Genomic DNA, 26139 nt, shown 5'->3' on the forward strand with positions numbered 1-26139 from the left:
GATGGCAAGATCATTTTAACAGGCAGGAATGGCACTTTATTGATTCTGACTTTATCAAGTGCCTGTTTCTTACTTTGTGTATAACTCATTAGCAGCCTGCTCCTAAACTGCTCAGGAGCCTTTGGATGAGTCTGGGACTCGGACTTTAATCACAGTAATTAGCGTGGAATTTTTGAATCCCGCTCTGGATCTTGACCTTGCAGCATTTAGCCAATGCGCGCACAGCTGGGCCGGCGGCCAGGGCTGCAGGAGCTCAGTGCTGGGGATGCTCCCGGTGTCCTGGTGTGGGAACCGACGCCGAGGGAACGGAGGGCAGCGGGGGAGAAAAGAGGGGAAAACACCTTCAGCAAGAAAAGTAATTGTGCCCAAACATCGTTACCAATTTTGGTGCCTGTGCACTGAGATGGGTGGGTGCAAAGTCAGTGTGTGAAAGGGCTGCGGCAGATTTAGGAGCAAGGGAAGTAAGTACCTGATGGTAAGATGGAGGGGAGAACTGGAAGAGCCAAGAGTGGTTTTGCAGTGACATAAAGAATCCCTTCAAAGTTCAGCTTTTCTGCAGAGGCCACCAGGATGGGTCTGACTGTATAAAAGGGCAACCATTGCAGATTTGTGGGTTTTATGTATTCACTTCCTAAGACAGATTTGGCGTGGGATGTTCCAGGACAGCTTTTTGGTTATATGTGGTCCTCCCCCTGAACTGGAAGATTCTTAACCTCCAAAGGCATGTTTTTCCCTTTGTGCCATACAGCTCTGATAACACTTGGTGCATATTTGTCTGTACCAAAACCCAAACCCAAGTAAATCAAAGCAAATCATACATCAGCATCACATATCTAAAAGCAATATCTTCTTACTTCTCAATGCATACCTTAAAAAGGCAAATTTATGTGTATATTTTTTTCTAAATCTCTCAATTTTGGTATTGGATCTTCATCTTTATTGTGGGATGTTTTTGTTATTTAAAATGTGTTGCAAATTTCTGTTGCAGCTGCAAGTTGCAATTCTGTTTAAAAAATGTAATGCAAGAGTTTTGCTTAAAAAAACATGCAGCTAGACAAAATTTTGCAATATCTATTTACAGTGTTGTAGATTTTAAAAATGCAACTTAGAAACTGAATTAGTTAAGTAAATTAAAACACTTAAAATTTTCTTTAAAACTGTCCATACTTGGCATTTATTTCTATATCTTTATATTTAGGAAGACAGAGAAATTAACTGTTATCCTAACTGCAAGTTCCTTTGTGGCAATGTGAATATGCTACAGACAGACAGAGTGCTTTTCCATTGCCCTGCAGTGCTGTGGGTCTGCTTAAGCATCAGAAAGCATCCCAAGAAGCCAGATACTTTGTCAATGGTAAAAGCAAAGTGAGGTACAGCTTGGCTTGAGAATACTTTATGGGCATGACGAGTGATTCAGGGTTATCCACACTGTAAGGAAGGGAGCAAAGCCTCAACTGTATGTCACATATGCTAAAGCTCCCCAAGACAGGACACCAATTAACCTTGGATGATAGCAAACACACACACACACAGGCTGCCCGAGAGGAGCAGCCTGTTGCCATTAGTAGGAAGCAGCAGCCCTTGTCACCCTGAGCCATTATTTAAATCTCTTTTAAAATTCACTTCTTAAGTCAAAGAACGGTAGCACTCTCCTCTTCCTCACAAACAAGCTATTTTTGCTGCCCTGAAAACAGGACACGTTAGTAATATGAGAAGCCAGTGGTCCTTTTATTTTTATCCTCGTTGTCTAATTTGGCCATTTTGAATTGAGAAGAAAAAAATGCCTGATCTTCAGTCAAAGCAATTTAAGGCATGATGGAGCTCAGAGTGAACCAAAACAACAGGGTCAAATGTAGTTGAAAGAACATGGTGGGGTAAATAAAAGTTTGTTTTTTTTTTTTTTTTTTTTTTTTACTTTTAGTGCTGGTGGGAGGAGAAAGTTTGGTTAACTATTTAACCTATGATAGCCTTTTATCATTTTATGGCTTAGGGATCCATGATTTTAAGCTTTTGCCAGTAAGTTCCTGGTTTATATTCATCTTTTCTTGTATTAATCTTTTCTCTGGAGCCCAGTTATGTGACTTACATGATTTACTGGAGATAGGGAAAATTTTTAAATAGCAGACAAAGACACATATTTTTCCTAAAATTACTTACCAGCATCTTTGGATTTGGTGCTTAGTTTTCATTTCCACTCACACTTCCCTGTGTCATTTTTTTTTTTTTTTGATCATTGGGGCTCTCCTTCCCCATTTGGTTCAGCTCTCTGTTTTTTGGCTCTAATGCAATGTGTCCTGATCAGTTGGAGTGAGTGCTTGTGAAAGGTCACTTGGAAGCCCCCTTTTCATTTCTTCCTGCTACAGTCTTTCCAGCAGGCAAGTGCTCTCAGGAGCAACCCCCTCCAATCTGTCCCTTTTGATATCCAAAGCTGGTTGTTACGGGGGTTAAATTTCTTAATTCGCTGAGTTTTTGTGAGCGCTTCTTCAGCTCACCACTCTCAGTCCCCGCAGCTGGGTGCAGACCGCCTGTCTCCCTTAGGATGTTGAGGAAGTGCTAGGGCTTATTCTTTCACTTTCTTCACTTTTGGGAGGCCAATTTTATACCTTTATGTCTTCCATCAGTTTCAGGGGAATTAATCTTCACCTTACGTCTGTGAGACATAGTATCAGCCTTATGGTGGGAAGTTTAAAATCAGACAAAGCTTCTCCTAGTAAAGAAAACTGCTTGCAAAGAGATCTCAAACCATGAGAGCTGGTGGCTTCTGCCTGCCCTGGAAAGGGCTTAGGTTTGGGGGGGGTTTCTTAATTAGTTTTTTGAGGGTCAGGGAAATGACCGTACTGAGTCTGGAACAAAGGAAGAAATCAAAATGTAAAGCTGAGTGTTTGGTATGTTGATAACCTCTCAGTTTTAATTTCAGCATAATTGGATCAGGGTTAGCGGCAGTTGTTACGTAAAGTTCCTTCCCTTACATTTTATTCAAAAGTAAATATAATAGCTCTTCACTTTTAACCTAAGTGTTTTTCTTTTTTTTTTTTCCTTTTTTTTTCTTTCCCTAAGGAAGAGCTGCTTGCTTTACCCAGATTTATTTCCACTAGGAGAGCACTAAGATTTTGGAGACCTGTATTCTGATGGTAAAGCTTGTGACATGAGCTTTTGTTTTCCATTCGAGGAAATGTTAGCATTTTTTCACATGTTAACTTTTTAACAATTACGAGGAATTTCTTTTCCTTGAAAACTGCTGTCCTTTTCTTTTTTCTCCCCTTTTCTCTCTTCTTGATATTTTTATTTCCCTTTTATATGGAGACTTGTAGATTTTGTCACTTCAAACATTAGCTGTTCCTCCTCTTTTCTTTCACTTTACAATACACACTAGGAGATTTTTTTTTGCATATTCCTTCCCTTTCTCTGTGAGATATTGTAGTTCACCAAATTTAAAACACTACAGTATTTAGAATCCCTGCAGTGCCATTTTAAGTATTTGGACCTGGAAAATGCCCCAAGTAATAACTACCTGAATTGCTTTTAATTACACAATATAGCTGCATCATTTTACTTCAGATTCTTTTTGATTGATGCTGTAAGGCAATTGTAACCATGGATGATGGGATTAAGTGCCTCTTGAAGTGACTTTAGCTTCTTGTGGGAACAAAGGGAAAGAAGAGAACACTTAGTCCCTTTTTGAGTGAACAGCCTTTTTTCACTTGCTATATAAAGAAATACAATTAACAAACATTATCCCCAGAGGTGAATTGAAATGTACATGCGGACAATAACCGCTCTTGACTGCAATTAGACATATATGATCCGAGGTATTTTGGCCATTCATTAGTGCTAATTGTTTGAGAAACAAGCCCAGAGAACAAATGATTAAAATGTTAGTGCCATAACCAGGATTATTAGCATGTGTGATAAAATGCATGCGCCGCAGCTGTACCAATAAAACTCTCCAGCGAGTCGCTTTGATTCGACAAACAGCGCGGCTGCGAGCCCTCCGTATTTGCACAGGGCCTGCTGATGTTTATAACAAACAACTTGTATCTTCTTTTTTTAATTAGAAAGAATTACTATGCAAATTGTGGGGCTTTGTAATTCCATAGAAGTTTCCTTTGTTTTGGTGGATTATTTGTGTGCGCTGGTGTGCTACTCCCCAGTAAATTCAACGCAGGAAAACCATTACATTTTCGCTGGAGTGGGGTTTTTTTGCACATATTGCAGAAATAATTTGTACAACGTTTTCCTGCATTAGCTGGGTCTTTTTCGGGGGGGTTGTGGGTCTTGGATCACTTCTGTCTTTCTTCCACAGCTCCACAGATATCATGGTGTGCAGTTACATGCACAGAGGTCAAAAATACATGTGGAAATTATCCAGATTTTTTAATAGTTTTAGTGAAGTGTCTAAAAATGCTCTTTTCAAACACTTTGCCTACACTATGCCAAAGATTGTAGAAGGAAAGATTTGGCCTACTGAACAATGAAAATTTTTCTATGTGTTTGGCAGATCTTCCAGGGGGATTTGATTTAGCAAATAAACAGGGAACAGAGGCACAGGTTAAAGTGCTGGAAATCACTTGTGTGAGTACTTTACTTTGTGAGCTATATGTTGTTGGCTCCAGTGTCACTGCACAGGTGTGTGCATTTAAGTATGTGTATGAGCAATTCTGGAATGTGGAAATGCAGTTTACAGCAGGGAAATTTGCATAATTTGGGGTAATTTCACTGTTCACAGTCACGCTGTATGGCTGCCATTGCAAACTGCAGTGTCTCTTAGTAGTCAAATAGGTTTTCTTTTCTCCTTCCTGAGGATGAACCATTCACTCTTGGGTGGAATGGTTCTCAAAGGACCATGAGAAACTTTAACTTGCCAGCTACTTTTACATATTTGATGAAGACTTTAGTAGAGTGTTATGTTTGCTGAAGAAATTTAGTTTTATTTCCAAGACCCAAGAGCACTCAGCATGCTGCCAGATGCTACGAATGAAAATATGCTGCTGTAAAACAATTTAATGAGCGTTACCCAATAGCCTAGTCCTTGTTTTAACTTACAGTGCTTAAAGGAAGAAACATTGTCTTAGCAAATTCACTTGGCTTTTGTCCATGTGTTTAGTTTAAAGCATAGTCAAGCTTAGTTTGAATCATTAAAATACTTGGAGCCAGGAAACATATGTAAGATTTTCCTCCTCTTTATGGCACAGGGTTAACAGTATAATCGAGACTGCAGTGCTGTGTGGGTTTTTTGTCCTAAAAAAGCAACTGCTGGGGATTTTTTCATTCTATCAACATAACAGAAGTCAAGATAATCAGTGGAGTGTTTCCTACCAGAGTTGCTAACTGCTCATATACAGAGCACCACAAGCCTTGCCACTGTTTAAAATAAGTCTATAGACAAATGGATCTATTAATTAATCCATGTGTTCCTCTGCTTTTTTATTGTAGAACATAAAATATGACTTTGCAAGCAAAATGCACGGTGATGATTAAAGAATAATTGTCAAAGAATTAGCATTGATGCCATTTACTGCTGTCATACCTAAAGAGAGGTATGATGTTGATTTTGAGAACTCTTATTTTATACGAATATTTCTAGAGCTCTTAGTTTTGAAAGGAGAAGGATTCTGTGTTGGTCCACTGACACCATCTCCTGCTGTATATATTTTTTTCCTGGCCATGCTTTTTGAAAAAATTATTTTTTCTTCAACTTGCTAAGATATCCCATAAAACTAATAATTTGACACATTGACAGTGTATTTTTTATAATAATTCATGTCCTGAGAAACATGTTGTTTGAGCCCATGTGGTTACAAAGTTGTTTAGCTGAGGGAGAGACGGCAATAGTCGCCAGGCAGTAGCATTTCCAGCATTAAGCCTATTAATGATGGCTTTTTAACAGATTAAGTCTATCACTTCTGTGGAGTCAGGTGGTCTGCTGAGGAAGCTGTACTGCTCCTCCATCTAAACACATGTTCATAGACCTGGCTGGTGACACCTGACTAAATCTGGTCTGCAGGTAATGGTGCTTTCACCTACACAACACTGCAGGCCATTGTGTGTGGTATGCAGAGCCGGGCTGCCTTCAGGGGGCTTGCAGCAGTGAGAGGGAAAACGGCTGGTCAAACAGCCCTTGGTTTGATGACAGCCCAGAAGAAATCCTGGGAAACGTGTGACAGAAGATACATCTCATCTCAGCATGCTCTGAGATTATGGTGTTCACCATGTCTATCAGGTTTCTGGCAGGTTGGAGGCTGGTGAGAGGCAGTCATTAAGGGTGCTTCAGGGGCTGCCTGGCTCCAGGCTGGAGTTAACTATTAATGGGCTGAGCTCTTTGGCTCCTTTGTGCCCTTGGGAACCACAAGGCTGAAGCCATCAGAGAAAGAGAATAGAAACTAATCACTTTTGTTCCCTCATATATGTTATGGGAAGGACTGCAGACTTCTTTACTGACCTCTGTGTCACACTGAAAAAAGATCCTCCTCTTTCCATTTGAGATAAACCACTCTCCACCCTGTCCTTGCTCTCCCAAAGTGTACTACTGCAGGAAAATGCGATTAAGTGGATTTGTCTAGCAGCCACTTGAGTTGCCACAAGTTCTATTACCATCCCCACTTCAGCCTGAAGCAGGGAACATGAAGCAGCTTGTGAAAGAGGCAAAGAGAGCACTTTGGAGGGCTCAGTGGATCTCAGTTGCATGTCTCCAGGTGCTGATAGGACCTCCTACACCTGAGTCTTGAAGCTGTTGCTGTTATTAACAAGGGTAACATTGACACTTTTAATAGAATAATGTCTATTTAACTGCCAAGCTGTCCCATTTCTTAAACTGAGTTAAGCATTACCAGGCATGTTGCAAAGAAGAGCCCAGCAGTGGTTTTTGTAGGCTCTTAAAATGGATCCACACAGGATATGCAGAGATGCAGCAGATGAGATGATGGAATCCTTTCCTTTTAAAATTTAGTTTACTGAGTTAAAATGTGATAAAAGCTTTTTTCATATTTTTAACCCAACTCTTACATTCAGCTTTAAGGGTGCACACTCTAGGGGAAGAGAGGGTTCTTCAACAGATTCAGCTTAGAAAGGCAAGTATTACAGTGGTCTGTCAGTGACATGCCACACTGGCTCTGATTTAGATTGACTGAACTCATTTCCAGGCATTTGAGAGTGTTAGTTGTGTTTGCTTTGAAGAAAACCCACATATGTGTGTAGCCATGTGTCATCCAAGTCTAGCAACTTGGGAAGCATTATTAAGAGGGGCACAGGAAAATGCATGGGTCCCTGACATGATGTGATAATGACATGTTCAGCATGGTGCTAGGAAAGCTTTGCATTATTCAAAGTGCTGAATAATATACATGATAATGCATAATGGTGTTATATGGTAGGATTATTTTGTGGTGTAAGTGCCTTGTGCTTAGTATGAAGGTAAATTGTATTATTTTGTCCTCATCTTTGATGTAGCAGAATAGGCCTGGGGGTACAGCATGCAGTGGGGAGGAACAGGAGCAGGCAAGGGGATTTTTTTGGAAGGCCAAGAAACACAGTGGCACTCTCTATAATTTATTTCTGTGCTCGTAATTATGGAGCAAAGCAAGCTCCCCACAGGACTGAAGAGCAGCCTCCTTTGGCAGCCTCCAAGTGCAGTAACCCAGCTCCTGCCTGGAGCAGGTTAGCTGGGCCTCACCAGGAATATCAGCATGTGGTGGAGACCACCCCAGAGCTCACACCTATGGGCCACAGGGATGTTATCCTCTCAGGCCGTGTGGCACCAAAGGCTCACACCTGCACTGAAGTGTGGTGCACAAAGCATTTACAAATTTAAAAAGACTCCACAGCCAAAAACCCTGCTGCTGATGCTGCTGGGTTTGTGAGCTCTGCCACTGGAAGTCTGTGCTGTGGACGTGAAGGTCTGAAGAGAGTAGCAAGGTTCCACACTACCTGGGGTTTTAATTCTTTTTTCTTCATTTCCCCCTCCATCCATCTTGCTTATTTAAAATTTGCATGCAAATACATTTGTTGATATAATGCTAAGGTTGCAAAATGAACTTCACAAACCTGTGTTTGTTTTAACCAGCATCCCTGCATCATTCACAGCATGGCATCCAGCTCCTGGAGGAAATGTAGCAGATAGCAGCTCCTCCCCAAAGCAGTCCTGATCCATTCCCAGCACAGTCTGCATCCTACAGAGGAGTCCTATGACAAGGAAAAAAAACCAACCACCACCCTTCTGTATTTCATACTTGCTGTAGCACCCAGAATAGGCAGTGTAATTAAAGCTGCATAAACCTCAGCCCTGGCAGGTCATCAATTATGATTAAGTTTGCAACTTCTATTGAACACAGTGGTTTTGGAGTTTTATATTGTAATTAACTGTAATACTGATATGTCCCTAACTTGTCTCTTCTGAAGGGAAAAAATATGTAAGTAGCCCAAACCCAGCCACTATTTAGGTAGGAACGTTTTGCTTTTAAAATACAGTCAAGTATGATTTACAGCATTGCTGCCAATAGTCTAATTTCAACAATATCCTTTACAGGGTGGATTCTCTTCAGCCAGCTGGTGTTCCTAAGCTCAGTTATCGCTTTACATCATCACACAAATATGTTCCCAGACGGGCTGTGCTCTATGTACCTGCGGATGATGAAAAGAAGATAAGAAAAATCCCATCACTAAATGTAGATTGTGCAGTGTTGGACTGTGAAGATGGTGTGGCTCTGAACAGAAAGGTAATTAAAAATTATCTGTGTGATATAATCAGCACTAAAGAGAACTTGTGGAAAAACATTGCCTTTGCCTTGGGGAAGTGACAACCAGAAAGACAAATATAACTCTTAAGATATACAGAGTAATGTCACAGTGATAGGCTTTGTGAGGGTGTTGGAAAAATCTGGTTACTCAGAACTCAAAGAGATCCCGTGTGAGTAAGCAGGGAGGGAGTTTTGCAGGAATACAGAACTGGGCATAAGCTGTCATCACAGAGGAGTGGGAGATGTTGTTATTATTGCAACACATTTCTTAGGGAAGAGGAAGAAACAGTGTAAGAAAAGAAGTGGAAAAGGAAGCATTAGTTCAGAATCACCAGGTGGGCAGTTTGTTATTGAAATAAAAGTATCTTCAGATTGTGAGCAAAACAGCATGAGTCTGTTTGGTGCATGAGCCTTGGCGTGTTTGGAAATATATACTTCCTGAAATTTTGGGGGAAATGCTGTAAAGGATGTTTCTCAAGGAACCAGAAGTTCGATCCCAAGTATTATCAGTGTTTGGAATGGGGATGGAGAGCAAAGTGGGAGATTGATGTGTATATGTCAAGTACCTATGCCAAGTTGTTGTTAACATTAAACTGTGGGAAAAGAGAGAATGCTCTAGCATGCATTCAGTTTTGCTTGCAAACAATTTCTTTTTTAAACATATGGAAGTAACCATTTCAGTATGTTCCACGTCTTAGAACCGCAGAATTATTGGAAAAAACCTTTAAGATCACTGAGTCCAACTTTAAAATTAACTGCCAAGTCAGCCATCTTAAACAATGTATACGAGAAATTGGTGCAAATGTTTCCTAACAAAAGCTATTTCTCAACAGGAATGTAAGTTTGCTGTCACATTATTTTCATATTTGTTGGTTTTCCTAACTGTGTCTCCATGCTTCAGACTACAGCAAGCAGTGTTTAGGGTTTGAGTATAAGTATCTTGTCCAGAAAGTTAGGAAAACAGACTTGAAAATTTTCCCATTTCCTTTCAAAATGTGGACGAAGTTTTATTATTTTCTTTTTCTTGTGAGTTAATGCTTTCCAGAAGCACTGTTGGATAGTGCTTTCTTCAACCTTCCGCTCTTTACAGGTATGTTGGAAAGGAAAAATTTTACAGAGTTTGCATGTACCTGTTTTAATTCTGAAAAGTGAAAGTAGCATTGCTGGATGTTTCTGTGTGCTGCTGGAGATGACTGGAAAGCATTTTTCGGTTGCTAAAATTCAGTGTTGAAAGACTAGGATTATATATCCTGTCACAGTGAATTAGTATTGTTTCATCACCTTTCAGAGGCTGCTGCTGTGTGATACAAGATGTAGTTGTGTATAAAACTGAAGTATTTTTAGGTGCAGCTTAATTATATCAAATAATTTATAGCATAAGCATTTATTTGTAATAAAAAATGACAGAAAAACAAAATTTTATGATCAAGACAACAAAGTTGACAGTAGCAATTTCTCAAGGGTGGTAAAATTCTAGCTCTGTTAAAGTGAAGTTGTGCCACTGGGTATAAGATTTCAAGGAAATTAGGGGGAAAATTGGTAATGAAAACTTGAGATGACAGATGAGCCCCTGCCTCAGCTTAAACGCAAAAAGAAAGCAGACAGGAGGTAGAAGTGGGGACAAGCTACCAAGAAATAACATAAAGTGTGGTCCAGGCTTGTAGGAGCAGAATGAGGAAGTTCAGAGCTTGTCTGGAATCAAAACTGGTGAGGGATGAGCAGGACAGCAAAAATGGCTACCTCAAGTGTATCAGCAGGAAAAATGAGAATGAAAACCAGTCAAATGGATGCGCTGCTCCATGAAACTGCAGGCTTTACTGTCAGAGTCTGCCCAGTCCCATGCCTGGAAGCAAAACTCTGGGGAGGGAAGGAGCAGCCACAGTAGGGGAGGATGGAGTTAGGGTCTATGTAAATAAGCTGGTGTGTGGGACCAGACAGGACACACTGGAGGCCTCTCAGGGAGCTGTCGTGTGTCATCATGAGGCTGCTGTCTGTCATCCCTGAAAGATCAAGGCTGGGGGATGTTCCTGAAGCCTGGAGAAAGGCACCTCTGTCCAGAAGGCCCTGGTGCAGTTGCACAACAAGCTGCACATGGTCACTGGTGTGTCCTTGCAGCACCAACCATCCCCAGGGCCGTGCTGGCCCAGCTGCACCCAGCAGGTCCAAGGAAGGGCTCCATCCCCTGCACTTGATTCTGACAGTCTCTGTGAGGAGTCCCTGTGCCAAGCTGTGGATCCCAGGACAAGAGAGAGGCTGACCAACAGCAAGGAGCCCATGAAGGGCCATCAGGATGATCATGGCACAGGAGGAGAGGCTGAGGGGTTGAGTTTCTTCATCCTGGAGATGAGATGGCTGAGTTGGGTCTTGATGGACAGTTTGCTTCCTGAGGGGAGCTGAATGAGTGCAGAGCCAGACTCTTCTCAGAGAAGCTCAGAAATGAAAAAAGGAAAAAATTGGGTACAGGTTGCATGAGGGGAGATGCTGACTGGAGACAAGGGAAAATGTTTTGCCCACGCAGGTGGTCAGAGGCTGGAAGAAATTGTCCATTGGTGGTGTATCCTCCTTCCCTGAGGAGCCTTGGCTGGATGAAGCTGTGATTGGCCTGGTGTAGAGCAGTACTTAGTGCTGCTTTGAGGTGGTCTCCTGAGATCTCTCCCAACCTGAATTAGACTCTGTGATTGCATGATTTAGTAGAGAAGCCTAATTCAAAGTGATTGGAAGTTTAAATTTAATTTTTAGATCTGCCACAGATACTCAGGAAGAGTTTGAGTCATAGGTTCTATGAATGTGAAGCTGAAATTCTTATTGCTCTTGCAGCTTAATTTATTAATGTTTATGAGGTGTTTGGAGACTTTGTGTGAAAGATATGTCAAGAACGTGCATTGAAGTACAGTGTTCAGTGGCCCATTGCAAATGGATCATTTCAAGCTGAGGGGAAAAAACCCACTAGGAAACACAGCAATGCTGAGTCTGTCCTTTATTCATTCTTCTCAAATAGTACTGATGAATTTGACTATTTATTGCTGTGTCTTATAATACTTAAAATGCTACATATGGACTTCCTTCAAATTGCTACAGAATTTTTGAATTTGGGGAAAACCAGGACCTGACTGAAGGTTCACAGTGCCTTGGGCCAAACCTGCCTGTCTACAGATCCTCATTTGCAGGAAGTCCAAGCAGCAAGCTTGAACCACATCTAATGGGTCTATTTTAACAAGATGCTGTGTGGTTTATATTAGGATTAAGTTAAAATTTGACAGATCGATAAACTGGCATGTCAGCAGCCCTATTCGCTTGTTCATTCAGAAGGAAACGAGGAAGATGAGCTTCCTGTTACTGAAACTGATAACATTTGTAAAACTGCATTTGGTTGCAGTAGAAGCTCTTGAAGCTGTGGCCAGAAAATAAAAATATTTAACTATTTTCTATGCAGTATTTTCTCTCAATGAAGTTTTGAAAGACTTCCTTCCCTGTGCCTTACCCCCACAATTATGTTTTCTAATGGCTGTCAGAGAGCACCAGAAGGGGGGAAGCCCTACCCATACCCTAATCTCCTTTACCATTTTGGTGCCTGCATTTCTTACCTTCAAGAACTACAGCATTGACCATAACTTCAGGCGTCAGCTCTTTCCCCTTCTTTTGAATCTTATTGAATCTGATATTTTGACTAAATCAGAAAAACACAGAAAACCTCACAGCATTCACAAGGAGAAAATATTTCAATGAATTTTCTGAGGAAAACCAGTGGGAAGAAATGGCTAATAAGCAAAGTTGTTATAGTATGCTGAGTACTAACCCTGAAGGTAGGGTTACACCTGATCCTGGTATGAGTAGCACAGGGGCTTTTGCAACACCTTTGGGACCAGGCAGAGCAGTAGGAGGGCTTCAAAAATTCAGAATAGGAAAGGTGATAGAGAGATATGCTGATGTTGCTGAAAATATATTTTACAGAGACAGCATCAGTCTTGCTGAACATACCCTCCATGTCATGCTGTTCTCTAATCCTGGTTGGGGATCCACGTGCTGTTTTTACAGGTTCAGATGCATAGTGCCATATGATGTAGACTGTCAGTTGCCTCTCAAGGTTTCTGACTCTGTAAGACTTTGGGTATTTCTACAACAGAGATTTAAGTTTTGGTTGTGGGAACAATTGAATATTAGTAAAAGGAAGTTACCTTCCCTGAGGTACTATTCACAGACAAAGATATGATTTCTTTGCCACTGATGTGCATTTTAAAGAAATTAGTAAGAATTATGAGCTTGGTGATATTTTAAAGTGTACAGTCCAAATAAAAATTCTAAAACTATAAAATTAGAAATAATACAGATTGTAGTGTTGATATATCACAAATGCATCACACTCTTAGAGACAAAAATAGCTTGTATCTATTTCAGCTCTTCACAGGAAAAGGTCTGAATATGCTTTCATTTTGATTCTAAAAATGAAAAGGTTTTAAAAATGGCTGCATTGATATGCTTGTATGAATCATATAAGCCAGCAAGCTGAATTGCATCTTATGAAAGATCTCTGTGTAGGAGCTGAGCTGTCTCGAGGGCGCTCAGCCAAGCCAGCAGTCCCTGCTGTAGCTTTCCTCTGTAGAGCTGCATCACTCACTGTGCTTGTAGGTCAGGTGGATCTATTATCATGTGGAAAAGTTCTCCTGTTGAAGTAAGGAAGATTTCCATGTCAGTGCATTCATTTTCCAAGGTCACAGTGAGCTGAGATTTTGTAGTTAGTTCCCATGGGTTATGTAAAATTACCACCCCTACAAGAGAGTTTTCTAGAACTGTCTTTTTTCCAGCAGGATCCTGTCTTGGTGGTGCTGTTCTTCAGAGAATCTGGGAGGTGTTAGCTGCCGGGTCAGCCAAGCAAGAGAACAGTTGGGGGTGCTACTATAGCCTTTATATATCTTTCTGAGTCCTTGGCAAGAGTTTTGGAGAATTTTAATGTCTCCAAATCAATGCTATTTGTGGCTTTATCTTGTTTGTGGTCTGCAGGGTGGTTTTGAAAAACTGGGATAATACAGTGCACTCTGCAGCTTCCTTCAGTGTGCCATCAGGCCAGGCAGGGCACAGTCCCTCCTGCCAAAGATGACCTTTGAAAATTCTCTCAGGCAAATTTTGAAAGTGATAGGATTTGGCCTTTTCTTTCCATGGGGAATGCCAGTGTTATAATTAAGAATCAAAACAAAGCCCCATGTTCCCTCTGCTCATGTTTTTTTTTGTACCAGAGGTGTAAAAGCAATCCCTTGGAGTGTACATATGGCTGAGAAACGTCTGTGCACTCCTCTGACATAAAATACTTGAATACAGGAAATTTTATTGTTGATTCTCGGGAACTATATGGAGCTCATTCATCCAATAAAAAATTATTGATATTCAGGGCTTCACTGTAGAATTATGTCAGACTGATTAGAGTTTAATCACCTAAGCTTCATTTAATGTGAATCATCATTATGCCACTTTGTCTTTTTTAGAAAAATGTTGCTCTCTCCTCCAGCACTTAAGCAAGAGAAGCTGGGGAAGAGAAAGCCTCAGCTTTGTCCTTTCCCCATATCTTTTCCTTGAGAGAGGAAGTCGTGGCTCCCGAGTCTCTCCTGTTCTCCCCAGTTTCCTCAGCAGTGAGGAGAAATTTGGTTGTGTTAAGAGGAGGTCCAGGGAAGGACCTATTTTACTAATCCAAAGCATGTCCTCTTAGAATCATAGCATAAATGTGTTCCTACCTAACATCATGGAGCCACTTAAAACTCATTGTGCAGTGTCATGAGGGAAGGAAAAATCAGTTAATTCTTTTGAATTGTCTGTTTTTAAAAATAGGATTAAAGCCTGGCCACTTTTCAAAGTGTTCCATTATGAATAACACATATGTAAGAGATGACTCTTAGTTCATTACAGTGAAGAGCAGATCATCCACAAACATGCTGATTTTATGGAGATTTCTCCCTGTGAGAATGCCTTCTCCATCTCTCTAGTGATCTCATCCTGGAGTCAGAACAAACAGCACTCCAGAGAGAGGGCATCCTTGCCTACCATTTTCCCCTTAATCTGAGACCTTCTGACCTTTTTAGTCCTTATCATTGATGACAAGAGGCTCTTGCATATAAAACAACACTTCAACTAAATTCGGGGGTGGAGATAAATACATAAAATGGGCCAGCATGGTATACAAAAAAAATGTGAGGCTTTCTTTGTTGAGATGCATTTCCTTATTGATGTTATTGAAGGATTTTATAGTATTAGTGGAAGAAAGCTCCAGTTGGTTTCCATAAATCTCTAGTTACTTCAATTAAACCCAACAGTTTTCCTGTATTATATGATGATAATCTCTCTTTTTTTTTTTTTTTTTTTAATAAAGCCATGTTGGTTAGGATTTATCAATGCTGCAGGTATTTCTCTAGGCTCATAGTGAGACTGTTAGCTAGTACTTCATAGGCACAGTTGCATGAAACATTGATAACTAGGTTATTTTACCAGGTCTTTGCTTTATTTATAATAAATTAGTACTGTACCTAATTGTATTCCTCCTACAGGGAGAAGGCTTGCTGATAAAGTGTGTAGAGAATGATTAAATGTACACAGGCGCATAGTAGGGTGACTTCTTTTCAAAAGATGCACAAAATTAAAATGGGAATGCTGCTTTCCCTACTGGCTTGCCATTATTAAAAGTCTGAGTAGCATGGGAAATTTCTTCTGTAGGAATTGGGGAGTCCAAAAGTCTCTCTGGTTTATTGTAGGGGAGCTGAACTGTATGGTGAAACTCTGCAAGGCCTTTTTGATCCTTGAAGAGTTCTGATGAATATACATTTTTATGAAAGTTGTAAAGTGTTTTCATTTCCTCATTAATCCCACCATGGTCCTGGAAGAACTGCCACTCCTGAGTACTGACTGTGACAATAAAAGTTTTTGTTCCTATTGTTTTACTCTATAAGCCAATCATCTTCCTTACATAAAGATTTGAGGATTCATAAGGAGATCGCAATATTCAGCAATTTTCTTCTTAATGAGCTCAGTAATGCCTATTTCTCTTCGAGCAGAGCCTTTGAATTGCCAGTTATTTCTTTTCCACTGATTCAGATGTATCCAATTAAGTTTGACTTGGACATGTACTGATGTAACCATTACTGCTGACAGAATGGTGTCTAGAAACTTAGGGAAAATGTCTTGGCTCAGTATTAATGGGGATTTCAGACAGGAATACATTAATAGACCTAGGAAAATATTTTAAAACGTACAGTTAATATTTGTATGGACTTGTAAGTCACAGTCCTTCACTTTTGTGTATAGTCCACTGTCTGCAGGCACATCAGCATACCTGGGTACGAAAGGCTAACTGCAGGACTTGAATGGGTTGCTACACATTTCTGGACCAAATTTCAATATTTCATCTGTTCCTGTAGCAGGAAGGACCTGCCTACCCAGCCACTGAACACCTATCATTTAGTTAGAAGGGAGCTGTTGAGTTCCAAGTGTGCTGCAGAAAACCAAGGTAATACTAAAAAGTTCAGTTTACATGGGTAGCTGAGAAACACTCTGTGGGATCAAATTTGGGCACTTTTTTGTATGCAAAGCCATGCATTGTGTTGTGTTGTCAGTGCTCCAATGGGGTGAGAAAATGATAAAGGTACTGCTCCTCTCTCAGTCTCAGGGGTACTCAGCACTTAACACCATTTGCTCCTTTGCTTTTTTTTTGTTGGAAATGAGCAGGCATTGGAATGTGTTTGTGTATCCAAGTTTCTATTGCAATTAATCTTGAGCCTAGTCTTGAACTTCAGATTTCATTGTGCTTTCATAGCCAGTAGTCCACCCTGCTTGTTCTTCCTCATTGCAAGGCCCACACTTCTAAAACAGAGTGGCAAGTGAAGCGTGAGGGAACCTAGAGACCCTCATCAAAAGGGACATGGACCAGACAGTGGTAGGACACACAGAGAATACAGCCCTTGCACTCTTTGGTAAAGTTGTCTGCAAGGTATCTCTACGGTCACAGGTAGTGGTACGGGGGCCCTGTGGTCTGATTTGGGCAAGATAGGTAGGGAAGGAAAGGTGGAAATGCATGGTACTTTTCCCAGTGCATTGGTGCCATCAAAGCTGGACCTGTCCCACTGAAGAGAAGAACCTGAGAGATACTCAGAAGATTATGGGGAAATCTGTGGTTTATTTTCCAGACTGTTTAAACAATACCTGTTCACCTGGGGTTTAGTAGTGTTATTAGGTAGCAACACAAGTAAATGTGGTGAGATGCTGGGTAAGAGAAAAGAATTTTTTATGTCAGATGGAGAAACAGCGTAACCATACACATGAAAGTTGCAGATGAAAGTGAAGGTGTGTGTTGTCATGGCTAGGCTTGGGAATCTTGGCAGGTGTTAGCTGCCAAGATACCCAAAAAGACATGAAGTTTAACATCTGTATCTTTGGGTTCATCCACTATTCTTCTGGAGCCAGATAAAAGGATCCTAGTGGTGGGAACTAAACCACCAGTACCTATGCAAAAGCCTCATTTCCTTCCACTGTATGACCAGGAGTCCACAATACTGTCAGTGCTATGGGTTCTCTGTCCTTATTCAGATAACATTTCACATTTCATGAATTAAGGACATTTGTGTCTAAATGAGTAACTCAGACTTAAGCCCTTAGGGAATTTGCGCTTCTTCCTCCTATACACCAGCAAATATTGAATTGAAGACATGTGAACTGTGCTAGTTGTGAAATAAGCAGAGAACTGTCTAAAACCAGCCATTTATTTCCACCATGAATCAAACCCATGCCATGACATCCCTTTAACTTAGAGTGGAGCAATTTATCTCTGTTGAACAGAAGACAAAACACATGGATTATGATTTCCTAAAGCCCTGGTTTTTACATATTCTGTGAATAACTTTCTTCTCCAAATTGTGAAAGATTGTAAAGCTCTGCTTTACACACCAAAAGAATATACTTTCATGGAACAAGCTGATACCCAAAATCTCTGGCTCACTGACAGTGGAGGGCATCCAGAGCCACAAATCTAATGTGCACTCACATACAGAATAGAACACAAAATGCAAGTATTGCAATTTTTCTAGTCCCTGCTGTAAAAGCCATAACAAATGGGGATGGAGCATTAGGAACTATTGCATTTTTTTATTCCCATCTAAACCTGCACAGCTCTGCAGCCTCCACAGTATGCAGCAGGCTCCAAGGGCATGAAAGCTCTTAATGCATCCTTAGGTCACACATTGCCGTGCCCAGAATTTGGGGTCCAAGCAAGAAATTCTTTTACAAAGAAGTGAAAAACTTGCCAGTTTTATTATTATTATGAGTAAGTCAAAACATCCAGCTGCATTTGAAAAGTTGCTGTTTTGACAGTGTTTTTTATAGCTGTATGGAGCATGTGCAGTTGTTAGCATACCTAAATGTGCTGTCCAAAGCATAGTGTATAACTCTCCAAAAACAAGTGTACATGTCTGCAAATCCAGCCTGCCACAGATTTGGATGTTAATTTCAGCTGCTTTGCTGAGGTTGTTCATCTTTCTTTTTGTCTGTAATATCACAAAATAAACTGCCTTTTTGTCTATCAATAAGGAAATTGATAAGCTGACTGTGGAGTCTGATCAGCACTTTGCATCTTTTTGAAAGCATAAATGAAATTCTCGTGTTTTCTGAGTCTGACTAACAATTTCTATCTTTAAGACAGCTTGGTTGCTCTGAGATTGCTGCTTTAACTCCTGCATAACACAGTGCTGCCTGCTGTGGGTCTCTCTAATGGCTCTTTTGCTATCCTTCTTTCACTGCAGTGCAGTAGGGCTATCCTCTCCAGAACAATGTACTTACCAGTTATTTCAAGACTGGGAGAAAATAATTATAAATACTTTTCTTTATTTTGATCACTGAGCTCCAGAAGACCATAAATCCTTGTGTTGTTCCTCATTTGGGAGCAAATGGTTATAAAGATCCTGGCTGTTCATTTTAGGATGATTATAAACCATGACTTGCTCATTCTTTCCTCCTAACTTGTTACAGCCTCTTGCTAGATTGCCTTAAAATAGCTGCTCCTATGCCAGACTTGAGATAACTTTATCTTCTAAGGTTTCACAATATAATTGTGCATTAAAAGGGGATATGTGGAACAAATTGGTATTTTCTTCCAGCTTAGTCAGGTTATTTGGTTACATTTTAAGCTTTGATTCCACACAGACCAAATCTTCCACTCATTAACCAATTATTTTTAAATAGAATATTTATAGATCATAATTTAGTATGCATTTTCTTGAGAAAAAGGGCAAATTAATACATGTAAACATGGATGAATCTATTTAAATACGCTGTCCACAAAATCCTTACAATATGTAAACAACATTTGTTATGCCTTGGAGATAACATATGATTGGACTCACGAGACCCTGTTTATCCTACCAAACATTTTCTTTTATAACTTCAAAGGGAATTTTATATATTTATGGCAATAGCAGGGTGTTAAGTGCAGCTAGACAGAAATTATACCTCAGCTATTTAGTTAATGCCAATAGGGATTAAATTAGATTTTATAGCTGTTAGTAGAAGTCTGTTTTGTAGCTAACAAGTGGGATTTTTAAATCCTGGAAAGCATAATCCTATTATAAAACTGGCAGCTGAATTAACATTATCTAGGAAGCAAGTCTTCACGGATTAACATTTTTTGACATTAACAAAGAAAAACTAATGCTACAGGGATATTAGATGTTTTCCCAAAAGTAGGAAAATAAAGAAAGTGAATATAGGACAAGATAAATGGCACAAATAGTGCAGGAGGGGAAAATGGAGTGAAATATGCATGAGGTGAAATCTGGGAGTGGTCATGTTCTGCCTCAAATACAAAGGAAATACACTGAGTAGGAAGAGATACCACAATTGATAATTCATATATAACCCACACATTGATTTGTACATGCCTTGTGGCTAATTCTCAGTTATCCAAATGAGCATGGGACAGCCACAGAGACCTTCTCCTGTCCTGGAAGGCTGCCTCTGCATTCCAGCTGTAGGAAGACTGACAGCAGTGCAGAAGAAACACTCATTGCTTTACTGAAAGGCCCACCAAGCTGTTCCACAGAGACTCTGATGGAGTTCTCCTTACACACTTTGAAGAACAGTTCTGGGACAGCTGCTGCAGGCAGTGGAACAGGGGATGAGTGGGAGAATGAACTTTCTTGTCCTGAAATACATAAACTGAAAAGCTGTAAGGGTATGTACCGTGTCATATTTCAATTTAAAAATCTTTGTCCACATCATGGTTGCAGAACAAAACTTTTATCGCTTAAAATTGTGAATTATGCATCCCCTGTAAATTATTTTAAATGTTCTGTGGTTAGAATCCAAGTCTTTACTTAATCACAGTTGCAGCATTGAAATAATTAAATTAGTAATCTTCTGTGTGGAGGGCTAAGAAGAATCCACTTAATAAAGCTACCAGTCACAAAAACATGACAAACAATTTCTTCTAGATTTTGCAACATCATATTCAGTGTTGCTGGCCCAGTACAGATTTTACAACAGGACCAAGATTTATACTCTATTGTATGCATTTTGCACCAATGATTATGAACCCTACTAGAAATGGGAAATAGCAGTTCACCCTCTGTTGTGGCTCTTTTTCAAAAATCTGTCCTCCAAATGTGTTCCTTTATTCCATGGGCAACAGACCATAAGCCTGATGCTTTAAAGCACACAGGGATCTTGTAGCCACTGCCACAGAGGTCTGAGGTGCTGACAGTGTTGAGAGAAGTGGGCATACAACGTGCCTGTGATTTCTCACATCAGGAAAGGCACAAACTTCATGTCTCCCAGGAGCACATGGTCCTTGATAAAAGATCTGCCTTTCCTTCCCCCTTAAGTAATGAGCAGTGCTATGGCATTTTGTTTCCAGGTTTGCTGTCAGAGTTGGAAGGTATATACACTTGGCCCTTAAGACAGGTTGTTTTTAAAATGTTTGTCTATCTCCTCAGTTTGGGTCAAAAGGCTTAGCTCTTCATTTTCCATATGGAAGCAGTTGTCAAGTGAGAAATAAAGAAAGATTATGTGGAAATAAAGAAAGATTATGCTATATGACCAGGGAGTTGTAGCCACATCACCTGACTGGATACTCATCATCTGCCTTCAGTCTCTGGAAGAGAGAGATGGAGATGCAAGGGGGCAATGGGGTTACTGAGCAGAACACCCTTCCTCCATATGATCCTACACCTGCTGTGACTGGCTGCTGCCTGGCTGTGAAAAAAGTTATTGAATCGGGAGGGAGGGATGAAGGATGCTTGGCTCTGCCACCCAGCACTCTTGGATCTGAGTATGTATTTTCCTGGAGTAGATGCTTTGTAGAAGCTCCTTCAGGACCAACATGTGGAAAACAACAGCAACATCCCCTGAACATTGCCAGCCAGGGCACCTGACCTCAGAATCTGGCTTCATGTTTTCAAATTTGCTTATCATCCATGAGGTACTGTGGAGGTACTGAGGAGAAAAAGAAATGCCCAGAAATGTGAAGGTGGGTTGTGGTTCTCAGTGCTTGAGGCTGTTACAAGCAGCTCTGCACACATATGCTTTATTTTGTAGCTAGAGGTGATTCATGCACTGAGCAACCTCTGGGTAGTGCTTGATGTGAATTGACAGAAACTAGCAGAAAGAGCAACTGGCTTCTAACCTCTGACAGCAATTCCCATTCTTGGTCATCAGACATCACCTCTTCCTACATCCACCTACATTCACTGAGGTGTGGTGCTACACAGCAAAACCTTGCATGGCTTGTGCCTTCATGGGGGTGATGTTTCCTGCAGGAAAAGCAGCAGCTCTTTGCCATAAACAAGGGCTCTCAGAGATCTCCCCCCCACACACTTTTGTGTGTTTGTTTGTTTGTTTGTTTTTGTGGGGGTTGTTTTTTGTTTTTTGTTTTTTGCCATGGAATCTCTGGGATTTCATTGTGCTGCTAGTGGTGAACAGAGCCACAAGTCTCACCTGTCAAAGCCATATAGTCTTGGAAGGCAGACTAAGGTAAAAAAAAAAAAAAAAAAAAGATGATAAATTATGATGATGATGATGATGACGATGACGATGATGATGTATGTTCTGCATATTTAACGAGTAGTAGTGGGCACTTCAGATAATGGCAGAGGCAACATCTATGAGCTTGTTGTGTCCACTGTAGCTGGAAGTAAGGAGGCTCTTTTCCAGTGTGGTCCAAGAGCTGGTGAGTGGGAGGCAGGGTGTGAGGAAATGCTAGGGAAGCAAATGAGGTGCTGCTGAGGAACAGTGGAACAAAGCATCAGCCTCTCAGCTCAATGAAGTCTTGCCTGGGGTTTCACACTGGGCTGCCCATAAGCCCTTTTTTTACTCTCACTGTCCAAGAGAAGAGAGCTTGTGCTACCTTTTAAATGGGCAAGCTACATGAAAGAAGTTCCCACCTTGTCAGCCAGACAAGTGGCACCCTGAACTCCATAAGTGCTTAGGAAACTTAGAATGTGTTGTAAATCTGCTATGGCTATCAAGCTCAATTCCTTGAGTGAAGCAGAGCATTTATAGAATTGTGACTTTTTTTTGTTTTACTGATGAATGTATCTGGCAGGGGAAACTAGAACTTCCATTTGGGATCATTTGTCGCATTAGCACATTCCCTTTGATGTTGCTTTATGCAGCAGTGTCAAAAGCTTTCTCACATCTTGACTGCCCTCCACAGTCTCTCAACACCTCTCTCAAAGTCAGTGGCCAAAGCTGGAGATTGCATTTCAGGAGCAGCTTCACCAGTGCTGAGTAATTATCATGAAATCATGATGTCAGCTTGTTTTGTCCTGTCTTCTTCTTTACCCAGGTTGAATCAATAGATATCATGAACAATAGACTTTACTCTTACTTCATCATGCAGCTTCACAATTTCAGGTATTTTGAAGCATCCTTAGCACTGGAACATGTTATAGTTGCCTTGAGTTAACTTTAGATAGCTGCATTCAAGAGTGCTATTGCTAGACATATCCCTGAATGTACTCTTAAGTGCTTGAAAGTTTGCTTTTGTGCCTACTAGCAATATTTCTGTGTTCTTGTGGTGGCTTGTTGTCTCTTTCATGCCAAGGTTATCAGACAAATATTTTCTGTCCGAGGCACTTGAGCAACCAAAATTTGCCTAGCAGACTGACACGAGACACATGCAAAGCACACAAGCCGTGGCTTTTTTATTTTAAGATGGCTAGGCTAGAAAAGAGGAAATAATGGTCAAGTCCATGGTGGCATCAGTAAAAGGCTTACTGAAAGCTGATGGATCAGGGTCAGAGGGGAAGCCAGAATACAGGAATGTCTCCTCTGATCAAGGAGAGACTGTGGACAAATATTTCTTTAAACAATTGAAGGGAATATCTCAAATTCTTTCTGACTCTCATGGAGATCTTTGACCATGCTAGAATCTACTGACAGGAGCACGTGATGGGTCACAAGACACTTAGATTTCTGGAATGCAAGAAAGACAAATTTTTGGTGGAAGTGCCAAGCAACTAACTAGGGGAGATGCTTTGCTGGAATCCTGAATGAAAATGAACTGTCAGTCAATAGCAGTTTTGGCTGCAGGAGCTGTCAGATGCTGGAGTTTATGATCCTGAAGGCAGTGATGAAGGCAAGGACACAAGACTTCAGCTGTAGACAGAATCAATTCCACATTAAGCTTCCCCTGGAGGCAAGGGAGCTCATAAGGGCTAGTCAGACTGCAGTGACAATCTGCACAAAATACAAAAAAAATCATCTGAAGGGTGGAAGAACAGGCAGGCATGGCAGACAGCCAGCTTGTTGCAAAGGAAACTCTTGATTTAACTCAAACACAAAAAGGAAGAATATAGGAAATGGATGCAGGAATGGGCTCCCAAGGAGGAATGCAGAAATATTACCTGGATATGTAAGCACAGAATGAGGAAGGCCAAAGGCTGGCTGCAATCAACAGCCACAGCCTGCCTGAAGGAAGATGCTAACTGGAGACAAAGGGAATAAAGTCTTTGCCATGCAGGTGGTCAGCCATTGGAAGAGGCTGCTCAGAGCACTGGTCTGTCCTTGCTCCATGGGGGTATCCAAGCCCTGGCTGGGTAAGGCCCTTATCAGCCTCGGGTAGAGTGGTAGATAACCCTGCTTTGAGGAGGCAGATGGATGAAGTGGTCTCCTTTCCTTCCTGAAACAGATGTGTGATTGCATGATTTTCCTAGTGGTTAGAAAACTTGTCCAGGAAGCCAGGAGCACAGGCCTATTTGTCCTTATCTGGAGTGATGACAGCAGCACTCTGCTTGCTAAATAAAACTCTGGTGCTCCATGTGTATGTATGCACCCCTGTGGCAGAGACATCCTCCACCTTGCTTTAAATAAGTAGATATTAACTGGGCCACAGACCAAATCTAGGCCTGAAGCTGACTTTCTAGCTTAGTGGTCAGGACATGAAACATGAGAAGACAGACCTGGATTTATATCTGTGCTCCAGGGACAGATTGTACATTTTGATCTATGATTTTTTACTGACATCATCAAGAAATCAGATCCTCAACAGACATGAAACTGATACCATCACTATACTAGCAGGGAAATTTTCATTTCTGTGTTTTCCTAATAGCCTGCCAGCTCCATGAGCAGCTTGTCCTGTTTAAAGACCTTGAAACAATTCGTGCAGTTTTTACTGCTTTTCTAATTGTAACTAGAAAATTATGCATTTTACTTTTAACTGCCAAAAGATATTTTCTCCCTCCCTCTGTACTCTTCCCTCACCTGTTGCAGTTCAATAAACAATTCAAGCCAGTTCTTCTTTTTGTTGGAAGGGCCTGGATAGAGACTGAAAGGGTCAGAAAAATTAAAAAACTATGTGCTTGCAGCTGCTGAATGCAGCAGCTGGTTATTACCAGTTTCACCATCAATGAGGCTGAGCAAGTGTTCTTCAGATCCCATTAACAGGTCAATTTCCCTTACCGTTAGTCTGAGAATTATCACCTCTTACTGTCCATAGCCAAATATATTGTTAGCAAATTAAAGGCAAGATTTCTCAAAGTCAGAGATTAAAGGCAAGAAGCTTGCTGTCAACTTTTTTTCAACAGAAGTCGGATATTAGGCTGTTATTCCAAATTCTGTTCATCTAGAGATGTAGCTATGAAATGAGCAGCTGCAAGTGTGGCGTGCTTGAGCATTTTGTAGAATTAAGTCAGAGACTTCACTGATGCATGTTTTATTTGCAAGTAAAAATTCAAAGCACTGTATCACTCAGCTGGGCTGACCCACATGTGAGGGTCTGTATGTGCAGCATGTTTTACTGATCCTTTTGTAGAACGTGATAGAGGAGGAGGAGCAGCTCAACTGGGTTAAGCACAGTAGATGGTTTAGATAGGAGCTTCTGGCTACCCTGCTGCTCTTGCATTTGATTAGCTGTTTTCAGTAATTATGCATTTCCATCAGGGGTGCAATGGTTATCACCTCTGGTAATGAGATTACTCCCATTTCATACAAGTGTAATGTTCTGCCGGCTCCCTTTTGGCACTTTACACGTTTCCGTGCCTCGCGCTTCCAGCGCTTGCCGAGGTTGCACACCATCTTCTCTCCTGTGCACTCATCCAACCATACAAATGGGTTCCCCAGCATTTGTCAGTGGAAGCAACCTAGAGGCCTGCCAAGGTAGCCTCACAGCACATGCAGTAAAGAGCCTGCTTTGCTGTAACCACAGTGAACTAGTTCTGGGGTTTTTGTTGTTGTTGTTGTGGCTTTTTCCCAAGTGGCTGCACCACGCTGTCACAGAATGGGAATTACATGTTTTTCACTGATGTGAAATCATCTCTGTAACCCATGACATAGCATCCCAAAGCATGGCTTTGCACCCCAATCACCATAGTAGGAAAGGCACTATCCTTTCATCACAATATTGAAAAACTTGCAGACTTTGCCTGGATTTCCTAAATACAGAGTACTCATTCCCCAAAGCACTGTTAAAAATCATTATTGTCAATTATAGGACAAGCCAGAGAAGTGGATACTGATGTTGCATCTGACTTAGACAATTGATTTGTCCATTCTTTTGGTGGAAATTTCCCTGGAAATCTTTTAAATGGCAAGAAAGAGAAACACCCTAAAAAAAAAGAGAAGTAAGTCATTGAAGAAGGTACAAAATTGTAATGCACACCTCTGGAGCATAACAAAGAGGAAGGAGTATGCAGTGAAACATTATACTGCACAGAGCTGCAGATTCCAGGCATTCCTTTTGATGGAGCCTCTGAAGGAAGTATAGAGGCTGTGTATCCCTTTTGAGGCAGCTTTACAGGTCACAGATCTGGCCTAAACAAAAGTATTTTTTTTCTAAACTACTCTTTTCATTTTCCTCCTCCTCATGTCAGGACTCCAGCAGAGTTTTGTAAGCAGTCCAAGGGCCATCCTGGCAGCATCTACCTCCCTGCCTCTGGGGACTGAT

The 26139-nt window shown here is 40.9% G+C and overlaps 1 protein-coding gene across 4 annotated transcripts in view; it reads left to right on the top strand.

Moving 5' to 3' along the window:
- The window catches only part of CLYBL (citramalyl-CoA lyase), a 165099-nt gene that overhangs the window by 78963 nt on the left and 59997 nt on the right, over window positions 1-26139 (top strand). For all 4 annotated transcript variants that reach the window (XR_009417814.1, XR_009417815.1, XM_059466159.1 and 1 more), the window contains exon 2: window positions 8522-8711. Coding sequence is in view for 2 of the 4 variants with exons in the window: in XM_059466159.1 (XP_059322142.1) it covers window positions 8522-8711 (190 nt within the window). In the remaining 2 variants the exon portion in view is untranslated. The remainder of the gene's footprint in view (window positions 1-8521; window positions 8712-26139) is intronic.

This window comes from Ammospiza nelsoni, chromosome 2, assembly GCF_027579445.1.
Source record: "Ammospiza nelsoni isolate bAmmNel1 chromosome 2, bAmmNel1.pri, whole genome shotgun sequence".
NCBI classification, from domain to species: domain Eukaryota; kingdom Metazoa; phylum Chordata; class Aves; order Passeriformes; family Passerellidae; genus Ammospiza; species Ammospiza nelsoni.